This window comes from Phoxinus phoxinus (assembly GCF_949152265.1).
Source record: "Phoxinus phoxinus genome assembly, chromosome: 9".
NCBI classification, from domain to species: domain Eukaryota; kingdom Metazoa; phylum Chordata; class Actinopteri; order Cypriniformes; family Leuciscidae; genus Phoxinus; species Phoxinus phoxinus.
In genome coordinates this window covers 22,619,230-22,634,894 of record NC_136884.1, presented here as the reverse complement: position 1 = coordinate 22,634,894, position 15,665 = coordinate 22,619,230, and the positions used below count along the sequence as shown (strand labels likewise).

Here is a 15,665-nt window from a genome sequence, read left to right as displayed (position 1 = left end):
TGCTGGTCACACAAAGTTTTGCTTTGGACTCTTTAAAAGAAACTTGAGGAAGAATAAGGATGACTACTTGGATGATATTGCCCAAGTAGTTCAAATCTCCAGTGCATCTGGTGTCAATGTACCGTGTCTTTGTGGTAAAGAGGACAGTACTGTTCTAGTACCCATGTATGAATGGAGAAAAATTATATATACGTAAAATAATATACGTTTAACAAAATAGATAAATAATACAAAGACCGGCATGAACTAGTCAGAAATGGAGAAAAATATTCAGAAACCGATTCCCAGTTGTATTTAGCATGAGATGAGAATACTCACCCTTAAAGTTGCAGATGTTACTCAAAATATAATTTAAAGCTTTAAAAAACCTTTAATGATTTAAACCTTTTTACTGTTGGGTGTGACGGCTGACTCGCGATAAGAGTAGCATCCTTCACGGTAATCGTGGGAAGCTCTAGTAAACAGCGAGTGTAATTTGCCATCTTCTCCACCTCATTCTTCTCACAGTTGTCACCAATTGCAAAACGGCTTGTGGCACAGCACTGGATGTAACTAATCTGTTTGAGACAAGGTCATTCTTTAATGTAAATAATTGAATAAATTTAAAAAAGTACAAAAAAAAAGTTTTTACAATTTTTTTTTTTTTTTTTTACTAAAAACTACTAAAAAAATGCATATGCTAATTGGGAGCATTTACATTATTGGCCTACTGAATACCTTGAAACCGATTGATTTTAATATGAAAGTACATTACTTGCATCGCCGATAGAAATAACAGAGGAGATAATGGATCTCCTTTTTTGACACCTATATTGAATCTAGTTGTTGTCCCAAAATGTAGTTTAACAGAACTATTGCAATTATCATACATATATGAAGCCAGATTGACAATCATCTATGATTTCATTTAAAAATGACTAACTTTAGTCGATTTGCAAAGATATGTGAGAATAATTTAGAACCATTATTGACTAAAGTTATAGGCCTCCAACTCTCTATAAATTAGGAATCAGTTTCATGATCATCAATCCCTGTAACATAGTTGGCAACAATACTTAATTTTCCAAAATTCTAAGATATCTTATTTCAATTCTTTGTAAAATTCACAGGTCAAGAAACGATGGTTTGAAACAGAAAATCTTCCTCTGTGTCATCCTCCAGCGCATTAGGTGGCGCTGTGCTCCTTTTTAGTCTGGTTGCAACGCGCCAGTAAATGCACAGAAGAAGAATAACACGTCATAAGGCTGCGCCGCACGCCACTTTGGTGTCTGAGCTGATTCGACTGGAGAAAGGTTTGTGATTTGTAAGCATGTTAAGCGTTTAAATGGAGAAAAGTCGTTCATTCAATGTTATAGGTTTTGCAAGCGCTGTAGAATTAATGGATTAGTATTCAACGTGACATTATAATGCTGTATCTAACATTTATTAGTCTTATTTTTGTGAGTAAAGTTTATCCACAAAAGTAATGGAAAAGATGCGTCTCGTTTTCTTGGTTAATAACTGTGGAAACGTCCTCAATGCAATATTATTTAATTAATATGTAAATAATAATTTAATGTGTATAAAGTGTTTCGTCGTGGAAATGGCTTTTTCTGTCTTCAAACATTTTAGCTTTTTATTTCGCACATCCGGGTCACAAACTGCTCGTTCACTTTGAAATATACCGAAAAGCAAAACCGTGCTTTAATGATTGACCATCGTTGAGGAAAACAGAAGAACATCAGCAAATACAAATTAAATAGAGACACCGGCAATTATTTTTTATGAATTATCTATAGATAGTACTACTATAAATTGATTGAAGCTATGGCCCTTTAGTTACTGAGTTTTGTAACCCCACTATCTAAACACATCAACCACAGTTTACAAAGAAAAAACAAAAAGAAACGATAAAACGAAGAAAAATAGTGACTTTATTCTGGCGCATATTTCATGATTGAAAGTGGAGCACACAAGCTGTGTATGTGTATGTGCAATACTTCAGAGTCTGATCACCTTTTTGTCAAAGAAAGCAAGAAATTCATGTTTATATTACAAACATCACTTTAAAGAACATGAATGTTTTCAAATAAAATAAGACTTTAACATATACTGTAAGCTTGTTCAGGAATGCTGTCAAAAAATAACTGCTTTTTCGTTAAACGTCATTTAAATAAACTAATATTCGATTTTTGTGAGCCCGAATATTCGAATGCAATATGTTTGAAAAATGCCCAAGGACAATGTTGATCTTTGAAATCCACACACCCCTTTCTTCATTGCTCCGCCTCCAATACTCACACTCCAATCCTAACAGCCCTTCTCCGAGTCCGTCTCGAACCCTCACTGTAAAGAAAGAACGTGTAATCATATTGGATTTATTACAATAATTTGGACCTTTTTATTTATTACAATAATTTGGACGTTTTTGGTCCTGAGACTTCAACTCTAGATTAAAGTCAGCATGAAATCAAAATTGACCCTATTTACTTTGTTAACGGATATTACTAGTCTTGTGGTGAACAATTAATCCGTGCTTAAGTTAATGCACAGAAAAAACTTGTTTGCCGTGGTTATCTTTTAATCAAAGTCTGAAAAGTTACTTCCGGTCTGGAACGGTTATTTTTCTGATGACATAGGCTTGACGGCTTGGGTTGGTTAAACGCTTAGCCTCTCCCCTCAAACCGTGACTCTGCTATGGGCGAGAGATGGAGAGGAGGAGCGCTGAAGTAAAACCCTGCCCTCTGTTCAATATTCCCTTTCACTCGGAAATGCGTCACAACACTTGAGAAGTCGTTTGCAACTTCCGGTTTACGTGGACTTTAAAGATTTAAAATGAACACCACTTCTATTATTGATTGCTATTAGGATGTGAAAAGAATTTCAACCAGGATAACAAATGTGTTTATTGAAAGAATTGCCTACCCTAACTTTAACTCTCACTCTGACACTTCCTTACCAGCGCATTGAACTAGAGCTGAGATTTAGTTTGGATTTATTTTTCTTTGTTAATCATTCTCATTATTCTATTACCTTAAACAGGACAGAGTGTCCAAACACACAGAAAACCTCCCGGTGAAGCAACTGAGATCCACGTGACACAAGATGGCGTTCATTAAAGAGGAGAGTGAAGAAATGAAGATTGAAGAAGTATTCAGTTTGAAACAAGAAGATACTGAGGAACAAATAGGTTGGTTTCATTCTCAAACCCAACTCAGTCATTTAAAATGTCGACGTCTACAGAAATTAATGATATTTTTCAAAGAATGTCCTATTTAAAGCAGTTTTATTTGACGTGTAGTGGGTCGCTCTGGGGCAGTACCCAGGTGAAAAAAAGTTCACTAAAATACATTTTAAGTGCACTTAGTACACTTCCATAATGTACTTAAAGTGCTCTATTTTCGCGCACTTATTTTATACTTAATATACTAAAAGCTTACCTTTAGTACTTCTTAAGATAAACTTAAGATCATCTTAGTGTACTCAACTGTGCTATTTTGAGACACACTGAAGATGAACTAAAGTGTATTTTTAATAAACTATTTCAGCTTTTACATTTTTTTTATTTTGTTACCACTTTTAGTAAAACTAAACCATCTTTAGGGCTGCAACTAACGATTATTTTAATAATCGATTAATCTGTCGATTATTTTTCAGATTAATCAAAAAAGAAGAAGAAAAAAAGCATTCATTCCCAACCCTTTGTTCAAAAACAGAAATGACAGTGCAAAAATTCACAGTGCAAAAAAATCTTCAGAAAGTGCACAAACAGGTCGCTCCTTGATAGGGATGCACCGATACCATTTTTCTCAGAACCGATCCGATCCGATACCACAAATTCTGAGTATCGACCGATACCAATCCGATACCAGGGCAGTTTTTTTTTAAATCAAGTAGAATTTCTATAACTGTGTGTTGAACTGATAATCACTATTTTGTGTGTTAAACACAATCTACTTAATACAGACAACTTCATTACAAAGAAAAACAACAAATAAGAAATAAATATGACCATAAATGCTATTATAAACTAGAATAGTGGATAATTAAGCAGTAAAATTTAGTCTAGAAAAATCACAAGTGCACAATAATTGTATTAAATCTGAACATGAAAAAACATTTAGTGAGGAACACATATTAGAATAAGTGTAACACTAAATTTGGTAAAACGTTACACATTGCTCTTTGTATTGTTGTAAAATACATTCATGAAAAACAAGATAACAAAAATCAAAAAGATTAATTATTTTATAGCCTACTATAAAATTGAGACATTGAATGTATAGCACAGCGGTTTAATGAGGCAGCAACATGATGGATAGTACAGAACTAGAAAGGCTATTAATAATCGTTCATTGCGTCGCTGTATTATGATATGAAAGGCCCCAATACAGTGCGGCACACAGCGCTTATGCGCATCCCGAGCGCAGAATGATGCGCTTGAAGCAACAGCGCGCAGCGCTTCGAGTCCGGATTGAAAAGTTCAAATCACAAAGGAAAGGCATATTGAAGCGTAGTGTATTATACAGTATCTATCTATCTATGCAATAGTTTATTGAGCATTTTCTTTTAACAGTTTTGAATGTCAGTTACTGAGCGCGTGAAGAACAATAGTGTTCTGAGTCTCTGACTCCAGTGTTGTGAGAGACACCCGGTAGAAATGATGCAGCAATAAAGTCCAGCAAGATAAAGTTGTTTAATGCAAAACCATAGACCTTTATCTACAGATCAAGTATAATTATAGTAACATTGAATCATCTTGGAGAGTTTTTCATCGTGTTGACTGTCGTAACCGAACGGGACGCGCTGTTTGATGCTGAATGGAGAATGACTGACAGCCGCAGCGGAGGGAAAAGTGTACGTGACTTAAATATTAATTTCTATCACATTATACTATATAATGGCTTCAGAACACTTATAATATAGTGCACGACAACTTTATGATGCTTTATAATGTTTTTGTCCCTTTTGAGGGGCTTAACAATAGCACCGAATATATATTTTTTATTTTTTTTTATAAACACATCTCCGTGTCGCGCGACACAACGAATCGATAATGAAATTCGTTGCCAACTTTTTTAATCGATTTTTATCGATTTTATTGATTCGTTGTTGCAGCCCTAACCATCTTTCATGCATTTTAAATATAATAATGACCTATTTGGTCCCACTTTATATTAAGTGGCTTTAAGTACTATGTACTTACATCAAAAAATAAGTACAATGTACTTATTGTGTTCATGTTTTATTGTAAAACACTTTTGCAGCTATTGCGGTGTGATACAAGTAAGGTTAGGGACAGGTGTGCTGGTATGGTTAAGTTTAAGGAGAGGCGGTATTAACATTAAGTGACATGGCATCTGACGCACAGAAGCCAATGGCACATGTCACTATGCGTATTGGCACATCCGGTGGCACATCCGGTCTTCATTGGCATGTGCCAGTGGATAGTGGCATGTGTCACTGACACTATTGGCATGTGCCAGTGGTGGAGTGGCATGTGTCACTGACACTATTGGCATGTGCCAGTGGATAGTGGCATGTGTCACTGACACTATTGGCATGTGCCAGTGGTGGAGTGGCATGTGTCACTGAAATCGCGACACACTGACACTGACATGACACCTGACTGACACCGAGTCGCGGAACATGTCACCGTGTTGCGACACCTCCGACTGGCAGATTAATCGAACACCTATAGCCTACTGACGTAATTGTGGCACTAAATCCTAAATAAATTGCCTAATTTTGTGATATTTAAAATATCAATTAAACGAATTAAAGTGCATTAATATTTTTTCAAACGTGTTATTTGTGTCACGTCTGTATTTGATTGGTATGTGCCACTGAATGTTTTGTAATACCAGTGCTACTTTATGTTGTTTATCTCGCAAAGTCACAAACTGGCCATTCTAGGAAAGACATGAAATAAATCTATCATGGGTCACTACGAATAACGCGTCCGTTACTGTAACCTTTATTTTTGCATGATGCTCCATGCACGCCAGTAGGTGTCAGTAAGTCCACACTGGCTAGCGCAAAATAGATATATTTTAGAGAATAGTGATCAATAGTGATCACAGAATAGTGTCAGTGGATAGTGACATGTCCACGGATTGCTTCATGTGCCACTGACATTGTCGCGGTAGCCTATGTCGCCGTATGTTATGACACTCCAGTAGCGTAGTGACACATGCCGCTGTCTAACGTAGCATGTAGGCTACGCTAGATGTGACATTATGACATCTACAGAAAGAATGCATGTAGGCCTATACATTTATTTCTTATTACATAATTCCTTAAATGTATTTGTAAAATATTAAAGCCAGATGAGTAGGCCTTTAAGCAAAAACATGATATAAATAATAAGTTAATTTATTTATGTTTTATAAATTAATTAGTACATTTACTTACATAAATTATAGCTCGATGATATATAATTTATATTATATAAATTATTAACTAATTATTTATATCGATATCAGACTCTGATTAAAATGATAGTTTTTTAATTGAATTTTTTTTAGTTTTTGCTAGCGTCTTCTCGCAAACAAATACACCACCACCTCCAGATGTTCCTCAACTGTCGCAAGTTTTAGGTTATTTTGCGCTAGCCAGTGTGGACTTACTGACACCTACTGGCGTGCATGGAGCATCATGCAAAAATAAAGGTTACAGTAACGGACGCGTTATTCGTAGTGACCCATGATAGATTTATTTCATGTCTTTCCTAGAATGGCCAGTTTGTGACTTTGCGAGATAAACAACATAAAGTAGCACTGGTATTACAAAACATTCAGTGGCACATACCAATCAAATACAGACGTGACACAAATAACACGTTTGAAAAAATATTAATGCACTTTAATTCGTTTAATTGATATTTTAAATATCACAAAATTAGGCAATTTATTTAGGATTTAGTGCCACAATTACGTCAGTAGGCTATAGGTGTTCGATTAATCTGCCAGTCGGAGGTGTCGCAACACGGTGACATGTTCCGCGACTCGGTGTCAGTCAGGTGTCATGTCAGTGTCAGTGTGTCGCGATTTCAGTGACACATGCCACTCCACCACTGGCACATGCCAATAGTGTCAGTGACACATGCCACTATCCACTGGCACATGCCAATGAAGACCGGATGTGCCACCGGATGTGCCAATACGCATAGTGACATGTGCCATTGGCTTCTGTGCGTCAGATGCCATGTCACTTAATGTTAAAACTGCTACTGAGTTTAAGGGTGGGTTAAGGTATAAGGGAAGGGTCAACAGTGTAATTACAAATGTAATTACATACATTAATTACAGCTGTAATTACATGCAGGTATTTTAAAAAAAGTACAATGTAAAAACATGTACACAATAAGTCCATTGTATCAAATTAGTAATTTCAATGTAAGTACATAGTACTTAAAGCCACTTAATATAAAGTGGGACCAATTATTTAAAATATAATAATAATAATAATAATATATAATAAATATACCCAAGTGAAAACCAAATATATTTAAATTGTGCTTATTTTGAGACAACTTCAAGTATACTAAATGTACTTTTATATTAATTCAAGTTAAATTTTAAGGTAATAGTAATATATTTTAATATATGTGTGTTAAAATGGAACTATTCTAAGTACATTTAGTGTAATTTAATAGCACTTCTTTCAATTGTATTTTTAATACATTTTAAATTTACTTTAGAAATAAAGTATATTTTTAACTTCACATTAATGTGTTCCCAGTATATGTTAAATATAAAATCAGCTTATTAATAATGTATTAGTAGAGCACTACAAGACCCACTATTAGTATATTCAAAATTCAAAACACACCTGATTCAACTCATCAGCTCATTAACCCATGTGATAATGAGCTGATGCGTTGAATCAGGCGTCTTTGATTAGGGAGACAAAGAAAATGTGCAGTGTTGGGGGTCCTCCAGGACAGGTTTGGGAAACACTGGCCTATACTCCAGTTCTTGTTAAAACACACTAGACATGCAAATTCTATGCATTTTGTGCACTTTTTGTGTGAAATTATATTTATTTTGTCCATCAAGCGTGCTTTCACTTTAATTGAGCCTGAGCAGCGCAACAAAAATAGCGGCGCCGAAACCTGCGCTACACTGCTCACGCGATGCTCCTGCTTGACGATCACGCACTGCTCCTGCTCCGCGTTTTTTTTTCACCAAAAAAATACGCGCTGCTCGTGCTTGCGGTGTGAAACCGCATACGGCGCCCGAGTGCATTTGACCGGCATAAAATCAGCATATGTCAGACTGACCGGCCAGTCCCCGGTCATGGCCGATCACGTGAAAAGCGGCCAATTCCGGTCACCAGCCGATCAATCGGTGCATCTCTACTTGCTACTCTCTTCTTCGCTTGTCTCTGCACTCAGATTTCTGTGTTTCTTCTATAGCAGCTAGTCTGAAAAAAAAAAGAAAGATAGACTTATATACATGCACACAAACATATAAGGCAGGCAAATTATGATGAATGATTTGTTTTGTTTTTAAGAATGACAGTATGCTGAGTACAATGTACTTGGTGGGTAATATAATCAAAACCCTTTTCACAGACTCCGCAGTTTCAGACGTATGCTCTCTTATAAGCATCCCTTTTAACAATTTAATCTTTTTACTTATTTGTATTTAGAAATATATATTAGAAAGTAATCAAAAAGGCAATAAGGTTGTCAAGCTTGAACAAATATAAACACCAATCAACACACACTACCATAATTGGCTGGGCAGCTCATGTTCATAACATGTTTTTTTTTCAAACTTTTTAAAGATAATTTACATCATAACAATGAAGCCAAATTGTTCAGGAAATCAGAAATAAATACACAGCTTCATTTTGCAAATAAAAATTATATTAATGTAATGTACATATTAGAATAACTAATTCAGTTTTTTGCAAATGCATTGGACAATGTTTTAAAGCAACACCAAGTAGTTTTTCAACCTTCATAATATATTTCCAAGACTCTTGTGATGGTACATCGACTTACAATAGGTTGAATGACACGTCTGCCATAGCCTGACGGGGTCTGTATCGCTTTTACTGGCACTACGGAACTTCGGGGTTCGGGTAGTAACCCGAGCACAAAAAGAACTACAATATTCGAGTGCTTTACGGCATACCTCACTTCCCCCACCACTTCCTCAAATTCGGACGTGAGAGCCCAGATAGCGTTTGTTTGCCGGCTGGTATAGTGTCTGTATGTTGTTGTCACGGCCGAAGCTAAACCGAAGGAGGTAAAGGTTTTGTCGGAGACTAGGAAGAGAAAAAGGGAGAGTGATAAAATCAAAGGCCGGACTAGGATCAATATTGGTCCAGCGTTCGCTCGCTGGCGTGATAAAGGAGGAGGAGGAAGAGGAGGGGTGCCTGACCGATGCTGACTTGGCCATCATGCTGTCGGACTAGTAATAGCTACATGATTAAACGGACAAAATCATCTTTTAGGATAACTATCCTAATGACTGCAGGCTGATAGTCATGTCTGTTTATTTATTTATTTTTCTGGTGGAAGTGTATTGCCTCTAGCCTGACTACGTCAGACTTCCTACTTCCGCTAATTTCATTTCGCTCCTGTAGTCAGTCTGAGATAGCAGCCTATCTTTTAGTTTTCCAGCGGCCTTCGGACGGCCGGGCCAATCAACGAACAGAGGGTGGGCTGAGAGCCGTGACGTAGACGCTAAGTGCCGAATTTTACATTGTAGGTTAGAGAAATTGAAAACCGAAATGACCGCGGAACTGGGAAACGAGACACGGGATGCAATTCGCTCTGTTATGGAGAACCTGTGCCGCCGCTCCCACCACGCGCATCACACGCTGTGCGTAGGGCACCAAGAGCTGAGCGGGCACTAGGGCTGTCACTTTTTATTCGATATTCGAATATGCATTCGAACATGACGTGAAATATCCGTAATCGAACTTCAAATAAACTATTCGGTTTTTAAAGTGCCATGTCTAGCGCATTTTTTACAGTCTATGATTAGACCGTTTGCTTTTTATAAAAAAAAAGCGTGTTACAGCCAGGCTATATAGGTATGTTATAGTCCGATATGACGGCGCGCTGCAACACGCATCACCGCAGATCTATTCATCAAGCGCCAAGCCAATGTGCAAACTATCGCAAATCAAAGTGAAAGTAAGTCGCAGACGCTTTAACACAATAATAATAATCTTCATTAAAGGTAAAGAAACGAAATGATCTTACCAGGGCTGCCGCTCTCTCTTATCGCAGTCTTTGATGTTAGCTGATGATCAATAAAATGCAGCTCATATCTGTTGCTTTCGGTGACATTAAATCCATTAAATCTGCATATAGCGCGGGAATTGAAGATCGGATTTATATCCGGTTTAAACCACATTTAGGCCTATGTGACCAGGTGTAAATGGAATCGTTTTGATAGCTATCCGATCTGAGAAAACGCATGAAGTGGCCAGGTTTAAACAGCCCCAGAAACGCAGCAGACGGCCAGAGCATCGCCAGGCGTCCAACATCGTATGACTGCATACTGTCCTGCACAACCGGTCGGCACCGTGCAGATGCACATGTAAAGGCAAGGTTTATTTGCAGATATGAGTCCTATAAGAGTCATTTTGGGAGTCCTGTTTATGACTGTCAAACTGTTAGTAAAGTTTCGATTGACGTTTTTTTTTTTTCTCCGCGCGCGCGGGGGGTGGCGGGTGGGGGGGATGGGAATAGATATTCGAATATATTCGAATACATAGGCTGGTATTTGATATCCGTTCGAATTTGATTTTTCTCAAAAGTGACAGCCCTAGTCAGAGTATAACAGACCATTGCCATGAAATGAAAAACAGAGCGTTGCTATGGACTCACAGGATTCTAACCGTAGAGACCGAGCGCACTATTTTCTTTGGCGGAAGCAAAACAATCGTAAACTATCAATAAACTCCTTTTTAAATAAATATTTTGTTTCAAAGTAATGATTTATTTGGTAGGTAGCTATGTAATAAGCGTGGTAATGTATAGCAAGTCGGTAGTTAAGAACGAGGTTGTGTGCTTTTTTTTTTTTTACATTTCTGAATAACATTCTGATAACAGATCAATCGAGATAGATAGACATGTCTTTTCTGTAAAGCTGATTTAAAACAATACGTATTACTGTGAAAACTAGATGTGAATTGAACAAGGAAACAATTTTTGTCATTAACGTTAATTATTATTCTCAACGTAAATTAAGTGTCAAGTCAATCATCATCTCATTCATTCTTCGTCACTTACCGCAGTTCTGTTTTTTCTTTTCCACTTCATCTTGCTTTTTTTTCCGCTTCCAGATGGATATGTCCTCTTCATGTTTAATACATGAATTCATGCATTTCTGGCTATGATTCGAAAATAGCTATAGAAACGCGAGTAAGCAGCGGCAGTTAGAAAAAAGCGCCAACGGCTGCAATAGTATAAACAGCATTAAGAGAGGGGGCCCCACTAAGGGGTATGGGGAGGTGTGGCGGCGTCACTGCTTGTGCGTGCTATATTAATTGGAACATTTTTGATTGTTTAAATGATCGATCCTCGGGGGCCCCCTCAAAATGCGGGGCCCCAGGCAATTGCCTGCCTTGCCTGTCCTATTGCAGCGCCTCTGATCAGAGCATGTGAGCAGATAGCAGGGAGAGGGTCAGTGAACAAGAGGGTGGCGCATTTGAAAAGCGTTGCCCAGCACGGCTATTCACACCATGTTACAGCACAGTAGGGCTATGTCAAGTCACCTTTATTTATATAGTGCTTTTTACAATACAGATTGTATCAAAAATATTACAAGCTGTTACTGTGCATTTATTTTGGATTTATTGTCAGTACTAGGCTTGCCGTTTACTTGGGTAGGGTACTTTGTAGTGTGTGTGTGATGACTGTGTTTGTCCTCAACAACGAAGACAATTTTGACTAACAAAAAACCCTGGATAAGATTGAGTAGATGGGGTATATAGCCTAAATGTTGTTGGTTTTGATGCTTAAAATGTTTTTTAATATTTTGATGTCTTTTGCTTTGCGCCATTAAACTGGTGTCAACTTGTATTTGTCTTTTTTTCATCTTAGACCTGATGGCGCAGAAAGAGGAGAGTTCTAAGGAAATGGAAAAGAACGATCATGATTTTATGACTGGAAAAAAATCTACACAGAGTGAAAAGACCTCACGGAAAAAAAGAGCTAAAAAATTCAGCTGCCAACAGTGCGGAAAGAGTTTTGATCAACGTGGAACCCTTAGAGTCCACATGAGAACTCACACTGGGGAGAAACCTTTCACCTGCAAACATTGTAAAAGGAGTTTCAGTGAATCAGGAAACCTTAAAATTCACATGAGAATTCACACTGGAGAGAAGCCTTACACCTGTCAAGAATGTGGAAAGAGTTTCACTCAAAAAGGAAACTTTACAAACCACATGAGAATTCACACTGTAGACAGCCTTTTCAACTGCCAACAGTGTGGAAAGAGGTTTAGTGAAAAGGGAAGCCTTAAAATTCACATGAGAATCCACACTAGAGAGATCTCATTCACCTGCCAACAGTGTGGAAGGACTTTCACTCAAAAAGGAAACCTTCAAAAGCACATTAGAATTCACACCGGAGAAAAGCCTTATTCCTGCAGACTCTGCGGGAAGAGCTTCACACGGGAACTAGGCCTTAGGTATCACATGCAAATTCACACTGGAGAAAAGCCATTCAAATGTTGTAGGTGTGAAAAGAGTTTCACACGTAAAGAGACCCTTGAGGACCACTTGAGAAGTCACACTGGAGAGAAGCCGTTCACATGTGTTCAGTGTGGGAAAAGTTTCGTAGGAAGACAAAACCTTAATAAGCACATGAGGATTCACTCAAAAGAGAACTATTTTAAATGCCATCAGTGCGGAAGTAGTTTCGCAGACATGAATCGCCTTAAGAATCATGTAATAACTCACTCTGGAGAGAAGCCTTTCATGTGCAATCACTGTGGAAAGAGTTTTAAAAATAAAGGAAAGCTTAAAACTCACATGAGATTTCACAATGGAAAGAGGCCTTTCACATGTCTTCAGCGTGAGAAAAGTTTCACAAATCAAAGAGACATGAAACGTCATTTCCAAATTCCCTCTGGAGGAAAGAAATTGGATTGTGATCAGTGTAGTAAAAAATTTATTTTGCCATTACACTTACAGATACACCTGAAAAGTCACAAAGATTTGAGACCGTATTTGTGTTCTTTGTGTGGAAAGAGTTTCAAATGGTTTAGCAATTTAAAATGGCACCAGAACATGTGTATCTGTGTGAAATTGAGGCTACGTTCAAGCCGTAGATGAATGTGGGCCAAATCAGATTTTCTTCTCAGTTTATTTGTCGTGAGACTGTTCACATGACCTTTATACACTCAGTGGCCACTTTATCAGGTTCAACTGTTACTATTTGTGAGCAGAAGTATTTAATCAGAAGTATTTTTTCCATTGAGGCAGCAGCTCAATGCATTTAGGCATGTATATATGGTCAAGATGAAGTTCAAACTGAGCATCAGAATAAGCAAGAAAGTTGATTTAAGTGACTTTGAACGTGGTATGGTTGTTGGTCCTAGACCGCCTGGTCTGAGTATTTCAGAAACTTCTGATCTACTGGGATTTTCATGTACAACTATCTCTAGGGTTTACTGGGAGTGCTCAGAAAAAGACAAAATATCCAGTTAGCGGCAGATCTGTGGGCTAAAATGCCTAGTTGATGTCAGGAGAATGGCAAGACTGGTTGGAGCTGATAGAAAGGCAACTGTAACTTTAACCACTCGTCTCAACCAAGGTCTGCAGAATACTTTGAAACCTGAAACAGAAGGACAATGGCAACAAAAGACCGCACAGTGTGCCTCTCCTATCAACTAAGAACAACAAACTTGGGCTACAAATGGACTCACCAAAATTGGACAATTGAAGATTGGACAAATGATTTCTGGTCAAACGAGTCATTTCTACTGTGACATTCAGATGATAGGGTCAGCATTTGGTGTTTATCAACATGAAAGCAAGGACCTATTTTGTATCAATGGTTCAGGGTGCTGGTAATGGTATGGGGGATATTTTCTTGGCATATTTTGGGCACCTTAGTACTAATAACGCATCTTTTAATCGCCACAGCCTACCGGAGTATTGTTGCTGACCGTGTCGATTCCTTTATGACCACAGTGTACTATGTTCAAAGCTCTTTCTTGAACGTGAAAATTAGTTGACTGTACTCAAATGGCCTCCACCACAGTCACCAAATCTCAAACCAATAGAGCAGCTTTGGGATGTGCTGGAACGGAAGATTTGCATGATGAATGTGCAGCCGACAAATCTGCAACAGCTGCATGATCCCATAATGTCCAAAATCAAACCAAAATCTCTGAGTAATATTTTCAGCACCTTGAAATGAATTAAGGCTAAGGGAGGCAAAAGGGATCCAACCGGGTAATAGCAAGGTGTACTTAATAAAGTGACCGGTGAGTGAGGTTGCCAACTGTCCCGTATTAGACAGGACATCACGTGACCTCCCGTGTCCCGTTTATTGACTGCTACGCTGATCAAACCACTGACTGATAGGCCTCATCAGCAGCAGTGCTGATCAGGACACTTGAGAATGATCACCCGACACCTGTCATCATCCCACCCTCACGCGCACAAGACCATACGAATAACAAACTCTAAATTGACAATTAATCAATCCTTTGAAGGTGCAAATCCCCTTCACTTTGATTTCAGGCAAATCAGTTTTGGCGAATGCCAAACAACGTGATTGTTGTACATGAGTCCAACATCCAGCCATGCAAGAAAACATGCATTTAACTGAAGGAATAATATGCTGATGTGATTTGCTGCTCAAGAAACATTTCTGATTATTATAATAGAAAATTCGAAAGAGATTTATCTGAAATGGAAAGCTTTTGTAACATAAATGTCTTTACTGTCACTTTTGATTCATTTAATGCGTCCTTGCTGAACAAAAGTATGCTATTACTTTCTTTAATTTCTTTAAAAAATAAAAAGTTCTTACTGACTTATTTGTGCCACAAGTGATCTAGTTATTGAATCTGATTGGAATTATCAAGGAAAATTAATTTTTTGCTGTTTTTTTTGTTTTGTTTTAAGCCCATGTGTATTTGTGTTATAATTTTTTGTTGTATTTTAGAAATGTGTTAGAAATGCCCATGTTAAGAAACTCACTGACAAAAAAAAAATGCCTATGGGGAAAAATAAAGTACTACTACTACTGTGTTGGCTATTGTATAGTGAAAATAACCCCATAGCACTATGAAACGAAAATTATGATTGCGGTAACTTTCACTCAGATTACCATTGCATCCAATTACAAAACCCAAGTGAACATTGCTGATAGTTCTTTGTGTTTCTTACTCATCTTTTCTTTGTTATATTCCATGTAATTATTAAGTATTATTTATTATGAATGTACTAGTTAATATTAATCAAATTAAGTAAATATTTTTATTATTCTATAAAATAATAATTCAATATTTTCCAAAACAAATATTTGCAGCTTAAGGGACACTTTTATTTCACAGTTGAAATGGCATAGATATATTTAAAATATCTACATAACATTATAACCACAAAAACATGGCCATAGAACTTCTTGCTCGCAAATGTCAGTGCATAAATTCAAATTCAAAAGCTTTATTGTCTATCCCCACAAGGGGTAGAAAGTT

General features: G+C 37.4%; 1 protein-coding gene across 1 annotated transcript; it reads left to right on the top strand.

Annotated features, from left to right (window-relative positions):
- The first annotated feature begins 1,217 nt into the window (after positions 1–1,217).
- LOC307004770 (uncharacterized protein) lies at positions 1,218–15,209 on the top strand. Its single transcript, XM_079624247.1, has 3 exons — positions 1,218–1,292; positions 3,022–3,169; positions 12,053–15,209. The coding sequence occupies exons 2-3, from the start codon at positions 3,085–3,087 to the stop codon at positions 13,285–13,287; spliced, it is 1,320 nt and encodes a 439-aa protein (XP_079480373.1). The 5' UTR covers positions 1,218–1,292; positions 3,022–3,084; the 3' UTR covers positions 13,288–15,209.
- Positions 15,210–15,665: the final 456 nt, after the last annotated feature.

Coding starts and splice junctions, on each gene's coding strand:
- LOC307004770 (XM_079624247.1), top strand. CDS start 3,085: ATGGCGTTCATTAAAGAGGAGAGTGAAGAAATGAAGATTGAAGAAGTA. Junction 3,170..12,052: donor AGATACTGAGGAACAAATAG/GTTGGTTTCATT, acceptor TTTTCATCTTAG/ACCTGATGGCGCAGAAAGAG.